The sequence below is a fragment of the Crocuta crocuta genome, unplaced genomic scaffold (assembly GCF_008692635.1).
Source record: "Crocuta crocuta isolate KB4526 unplaced genomic scaffold, BGI_CrCroc_1.0 scaffold30, whole genome shotgun sequence".
In the NCBI taxonomy this organism is placed as follows: Eukaryota; Metazoa; Chordata; class Mammalia; order Carnivora; family Hyaenidae; genus Crocuta; species Crocuta crocuta.
Genome location: NW_027528345.1, coordinates 13,745,003 through 13,751,785, shown reverse-complemented (window position 1 = coordinate 13,751,785; position 6,783 = coordinate 13,745,003). Strand labels below are relative to the sequence as shown.

Here is a 6,783-nt window from a genome sequence, read left to right as displayed (position 1 = left end):
ATTTTGCTCAAAGATATTTCTGAGCTTCTCTCCAATCCTTCGCCCCACCTCGCTCCACATGCATACACAAGGAGCATCCTTCTCTCCACCTCTCTAAGCTCGGCCCCATTGCCCATTGCTCTACATCTGTGCCTCGGCCCACAGTGGGCCAGGTGGACATCTGCTCCCTGCCCCTCGGTCCCTTGGTCCCTTTGCATGGCCTACCGGCTCCCCCTGCTCCAGGAATTCCTCCTGCTGGACCCTTGTCTCCTAAGGAGTTTTCATTTGGGTAAGATGGAGAATTAAAGGGCCACGTCTCCATAATACATGATTGTATACTTACATGGGAATTCCTACCGTTTAGAAATGTATTATCATGTGTTTCATATTAGGTAGTTAATAACAGAAATTATTCTATAAAAATATTATAGCCAATACAGAGAGGGTAACACATGATACCAGATACTAAAATTCTATCATCCTGGAATCTTCTGGCACCTCAGAAATGGGATGTCTAGTGTGGGTCCCACCCTGATACTCAGTTGTGTTACACTAAGCAATCTTATAACATTCACAAGAATGTTATTTTCTACACTTTCTAACATCAGCCAGTGATTTTTTTTCACCATCTGCCCGTGCCCCAATCCCGGATGCAGAGGAATTTCAGGCCCACCATTAGGAGGTCTTCAGATCTATAATTCCCAGTGAAAATGTCCCTGGGCTTACATGCAGAGCTGGGGGCCCCTTTAGATAGTCTGGGGAGACATATGTGGCTTCTCTGGGCCCGCCAGGACTCCTTGGAGGCAACAGAATGGAGCCGGTCAGCCCTCTCCCACCGCTCTGCGTATAGCTAGAGCAGACTTAGGCTCTGGATATGTAATGTGTCAGCGCGGTGCTGAATCCTAAGCTCCTGATGTGATTTTGACAAACTTGGAACTGATATTTCTCGCCTGGGGAGCGGTGAGGATTGCGGGATCCCCTCTGGTTCAGAAATAGCCTCCGTTGAAAAAGGAACAGGACATTGGTAAATCCTCAGCATACACAAAGACTTAGGGGTCCCTAGCCTGGGCCTGGATCCCAGATCTATCCAGAACAGGTCTTCCGTCCCCTACTTCTCATCTTCATTCCCCCCTTTCTGTGTTTGAAGTATAGAAAACTCTTTCTCCCTGACATTTGGGGGAGTTGGTGGTGGAACACCCACAGGATTCAAGCTCAGTATACGGGAGAGGCAAAGAACATTTTATATCCCTGGAGAGAGATGCAAACTCCCTTCTCTCTACACCCTCTCCAGAGATTTTAGTTCTGATCATTTAATGACCGTCGGGACATTCGTGGGCAAATTCTTAAAATAAATCAATAAAAGAAAATATTCTGCATTTCTTTAGAACCGGCAAATTAGACCCCTGTCCAAAAATCAAAAACAAAAACACCTGTCTAGTGCCTGAACGATCTTGAAAATTCAGGCAAGGTAGTTCTTATTTCTTCCCCAAGTTTTCGGTGAGTTGAGGATTTTGTCCTGGTGGTTTCAGCTTCCAAAGCACCCAAGGCCCGCCCCACCCCAATTCCCGGCTGGAAGCGGGCATCTGGGGGCCAAGAGCAGCGCGTGAGACTGGAGCAAGCTGGGGGAGGAGGAGGCGAGCTCCCAACTAGAGCCGAGCCGGCGGCCCGGCGCTCGGGCGCCTCTGATTGCTTCACTCTCGGCCGGGCAGCTCCGGGGAACGTGTCGGAGCAGATTTCTTCCCCGGCGCATTCCTCAGCGCAGCTCGCCCGGCCGGCTCCATCGGCAGCCCTGCAGAGCCGGCGCGCCGGAGCCAGACGGCGGGGGTGGCTGAGGCGCGGGGCCCCGGGGCAGGCGGGGCGGGGAGGGGTCCCTGGCGGCGGCGGCGCTCGAGCCCCTTCCTTACCTGGAAAGGGAGACTTCCAGAGGTGGGCGGACTGCGACTGCTCCTTGGAGCAATACACCTGACTGTCCCAGCCGTTGGAGAGAGCCCAATGCTGGTAGCCTTCGACGGGGATGAGCGCGTCGTGACGCGGCTCTGGGTGCCCGCTGATTCCAGGCACCACCGACACGTCCAGGTAGCCGGGCATCGCCTGGTAGGAGCTGGCGAAGCTGGGGTAGAAGGCGAACTCCTTGGCCCTGGAGGACAGGTCGTCACCCGGCAGGGCGCCCGACGGCTCCGGGTATTTATCACCCGGGTGGTAGGCGCAAGGCTTTTGCTGCAGGTTCACGTTGTGCGACAGGCGGCAGCCGTAGTAGCTGCCACCGAACGGGTAGCCGTAGCCCAGGGTGGCGCTGGACGAGGTGGGGGGCGCCGGCGGCGGGGCGCACTGGCGCGCAGCCTCCGGGGCCGGGATGTCCGTGTAGACGGCGCCCTGTGGGGCGCCCAGGGGAGCCNGCTGCCGCCTCCCCCGCCGCCGCCTCCGCTGCCGCTCTCCGCCGCGCTGTCCTCATAGACGTACATAAGGCTCTCCGGCCAGCGCGGATGCAGGAGCAGCGAAGTCGTCATGACATGATCTGCTCGAGCTTTTTAAAAACTCCACTTGCCAGAGGCTGGGAGCTAGGGAGACACCTCGCTCTCTTTTCCCCTCCCCCATCCCTCCTCCCTTCCCTCTCTTCTCCTCCCCTCCTCCTCCTCCCGGTGCTTCCACCTCCCTCCCCACATTCCCTCTACGCATGCGGGGACACTTCATTAAGAAATCCGCCGTCTCCCGCCCGACTCCCCTCTGCACCCCTCCCGCGCCCAAGTGACGCGACCAGTGCACGTGACGCGGGAGCCCGGTCTCCTGGGGTTCCCACCCCGGGCGGTGGGGAGGGGCAAAAGGAACCTGGTCTCTGCTGATTGGCTCTCAGGAGCGGCATAGAGGAGGGAGCTGGGAGATTTAAAGGGACAGGGCAACGCCCCCTGGCAGGCCCCAGGGAGGGAGAGGGAGGAGGGGGGAGTCTGAATTTGGCCGACGCAAAGGGGTCTGGAGAGACTGGGACTGTTCCTGGGCGTCTCCCTCTAGGTTTAGGTTTAGATCGTCTGTGGGGAAGACCCATTCCCCCCACCCCCCAAAAAAGATCGCTGAGACTGGATTGGGGTTGGGGCTAAGGGTGGGGGAGAAACTGAATTTTTTTTCCTCTTAGAAAATAAAGTAGACAGCAGGCGGAAGCGCGCGGGCAAGGTGTGGGGAGCCCTGGTTCTGGCCCTGGCATAATCCTTTGGAGCTCTCGGATGGAAGGAACTCGACGCCGCTCAGCGAGAGAGACTTTGGTGTCAGGACTGTATTTCCATTTCCGACTTTCGGCCACTTTCCCCAAAGCCCGGGTTGTCTGAGAGGGACACTTTCGGCTCTTCGACCGCAGAACAGAGAGGGCTGGGAGGATGTAATAGCCCCAACACACACACACACACACACACACACACACACACACACACACCACTACACGGAGAGAGTAGAGGGATGTTCTCAGTAAAAAATGGAGAAAGAATGAAAGGGGGGGAAATGAGGGCAATAGAATAGACTGATATTTCAATGTACAATGGAAATAAAAAGCCTCAGAGTGAGATTTTCAAAGGAAAGGGCGGGAAGGGGTAGGGAGTGGGGGAAGGATCCGGTTTAGAAAAGCTAAAAAGCCCATGATGGAGAAGAAGAGCAAGCGCTCTCAGATCGGTGTACAAAAGGAAACGTGGGAAGCGAGACAGTCGGCGGAGCTGCCCCTTTGGAGGGATCCTTCCCAGACGCAACTCAGTAAGACCCCAGAAGGACCGACCTAAGCCCCGGGGCCCGCCTCCGCCCTCCGTGGCCTGGGCCGAGTCGGCCTAAGGCCAGGGGCAGAGCCAGAACCAGCACAGTTCTCAGCTGGGCAGTGCTGAGTTTAACCCTCACCGCTTTCTTGGGGTCATTCCTTTTTAGTATGGAGGGTTCTCATGTTTAAAAATTGCTCCATATTTCAAAGAAAAAATTAATACCAATTTACTGCTTTTCCCGAAAGCCCCCCTCCTCCTTCCCAATTTCCAGACTTGGGTTTCCTATGCCCAATTTAGCTCATTAATAGAGTCACCCCTTTCCAGCGCGCATCTCCATGGAATTGAGCCAAGTTCCCTTTCAGCTCAGGGCCTCCCTGAGGAGAAGAAGTAATAAAGAGAGAGAGAAAAAGAGGGGAGAGGGGCTGCAGCATCTCCCTCTTTCCTGCCACTGCCACAGATTTTACATGCTGGGTGCTCCTGTCCAGACAGCACGCAGGAGGTAGCTGCACAGCAGCCCCCCACCCCGGGCTAGTCCGGACCCACTGGATCCCTCAAACCTGAGAGCAGATGCCAGGTTTGTACTGAGATCTGGCCCACGGGCTGCTCCTTTCTCCCTGAAAGGGGAAGGTGGTATTTGACAATGGAGAGCGCCCTGGTGTCGGTGAGTTAGGATAAGAAACGTGTAATCTTTATCAGTGTGATCTTCCTCCGGAAGGGTCACCTCAGCGTCTGAACAACAGGCTTTGAGCCGGCTGGTAGGAAGAGGAAAAGCCAAGAGAAAGACTTGAAATATTAGCAGGCTTAGCTTGAAAGTGTGTTGAAGGCAATGATGGTGGAGGGAGAGGAGATGAGCCAGGGGAAGGTGGGGTCTTGCGGAGAGCCGGCTTTTGGCTAGGAAACTGGCTCCCTGGCCTCAGGGTCCAAGGTCAAGGTAAAACAAGGAGAGCAAACAGGGCTGGCCAGTCTAGACTGGGCGGTGTGATCTTGGCCCCCCGTCAGCCTGCTGCCTTGCTGCTGTGGGTGGGTGGTGTGGAGGCCTGCAGGCTCGCAGCCGCAGGTGTAGAGGTAGTGCGGAGGCCCTGGCTTCTCCTGCTGTGGAGTGCTGGGTCCGTGTGGAGCACCCGGGGCTTCGTGGACTGGGCGCTGTGGGGCCGCCAGGAGAAACAAAGAGCCTAAAGGGTCCATCCCATCCCTGGGCCTCCCTCCCCAGTCCAGGAATGCTCTAGCTCAATGCCAGCCGCCTCTTCCACGGACCCGGACCCAAAGACACGCTTCCCCCAGCCTTTGGGAGTAGGGGGGCAAAACGGCGGGAAGGATCTGGGTGCAGGACGGCCCAGCAATAAATAAAATTAATAGTATGTTCTTTTCCAGGTTTATGTAAGGACATTAACTGTTCCTATTGCAATGAGATATAGATTTAATTAACCCGGCAATTTTACAATTCCATTTATTAGGGGCACGATGCGGCCAAAATTTAGCAACGAGAGGAGAGGGAACCAAAGTCTCCTTCATCAAGAAGACCAGCCAAAGAAGATGTAGCCCCCTCCTCCAAAGATTTGGGGGTTGGGAAGGCTGGAGGAGGGGAAAGTCCAGGGCTAAGGGGGTTAAAAGCGTCCAGAGAAGCGTCCGCATACTCTGAACCATTCCCGGCTCTTCCGCTGGGTTCCCCAAGACATTTCGCGCCTGAAACTGACTCCACGACTGGGGCGCGCCGGGAGCGCGGAGGGAGGCGGCGTGCAGGAGCCTTCGGGCGGGCGGCGGAAAGTAAAGCCTGGTTGGTTAATTAACTTTAAGCCTGGGGGGTCGCTTCCCCCTCCTCCCCCGAAAAAAATGTGGATCTCGCTGAGACACAAATAAAACCAAATTAAACACTCCAGGAGAAGATGCACCACTGGAAACGTAGTAATTACATCTCCGAGGCGATCCCGCCCTAGAAAGACGGGCACTGGAACCCTCGGCCGGCGCTCGCCCCCCACCGCACCACCACACCTTGCCCGCCTGGCAGCGCGGATGGGGCGGTGGAGCCTGACTGCGAAGGAAGTTTAGAGGAAATCGCGAGAAAGGAAAAGGAATGGGACTCCTCGGTCTCTAGCGGAGCTGCGGGTGTGGGAGTAAAGACGGAGCATTTCATTAAATCAAAGGAAAATGGAAAACAGCCCCTCAGCCCCGTCGGCAAGACCAGCCCCGCTCTGGGCTCCTTTCTCAAAGGGACATTTTTGCAAGGGCTTGGCGGCGGAGCCACTCTGTCCTCTGCTTCCTCTAGGGACTGAGTTCCAGGCTCAGTTCAACTCTGAAATTCTTCTTTTCGAAGTCTCTAATATACAAAGGAGATATTCATTGTGCCTTCTCAAAGTGTGTGTGTGTGTGTGTGTGTGTGTGTGTGTGTTTGCTCCAGGCCTGTGGGTTTGGGACCGTGTGCAGGCTGCATGCACTGTTCCATCTCATGCCCTTGTGGACACAGCCCAGTGTGTTCGTGAAGACACCTAGCTCTCTGCCAAAATCCTCTATGTGCAAATAAAGCTCCCTACTGGTGTGTTTCTCTCTCTGTATACACATTTCATTTATATGTCCATCCTATCTACCTACACCTCCCCCAGGAAAACACTAGGAAAATGAAGAGGCAGATGTTTGTGCCTTTCTGAAGTTGAGAGGTGGAATTCCTGGCCCATGTATTAAAGACAAAGTCAGAGATGTAAGGTGGAGGCAGCGCCTGGAGCAGGAGGGTGCAAGCTTCAAGGTCACATTTGAGGGCTGGGTGTAGCTTAAAGGCCAGGCGAGGGAGAAGGGGGAGAGGAATGAAGTTGGCATGGACCCTGTTCCCAGACTCTTCTTTCTGGAAATTACGCATCATACATTTCCCTTTCTTTCCCCCATAATTTCCTGTTTCCTNTTCGAGTTAAAAAAAAGGAGGGGGTGGGTTGAGGCTGCTGGAGAACAAAGAGCCTCACCACCATGGGGTCTGGATTCTGGCCCAGACTTGAGGCCATGGTGGGCGGGCATAGTTTGGGGGGCCCTTTGCTGTCCAGAACACGGCCCCGCAGAATGGAAAAGGAGAGGTGTGAATGACAGAGGA

At 55.1% G+C, this 6,783-nt stretch overlaps 1 protein-coding gene across 1 annotated transcript in view; it reads right to left on the bottom strand.

Annotated features, from left to right (window-relative positions):
- The window catches only part of HOXC13 (homeobox C13), a 7,578-nt gene extending 5,092 nt beyond the window's left edge, over positions 1-2,486 (bottom strand). Inside the window, 2 exon segments of the mRNA XM_077753620.1 lie at positions 1,884-2,375; positions 2,378-2,486. Of these exon segments, the coding sequence (XP_077609746.1) occupies positions 1,884-2,375; positions 2,378-2,486 (601 nt within the window).
- Positions 2,487-6,783: the final 4,297 nt, after the last annotated feature.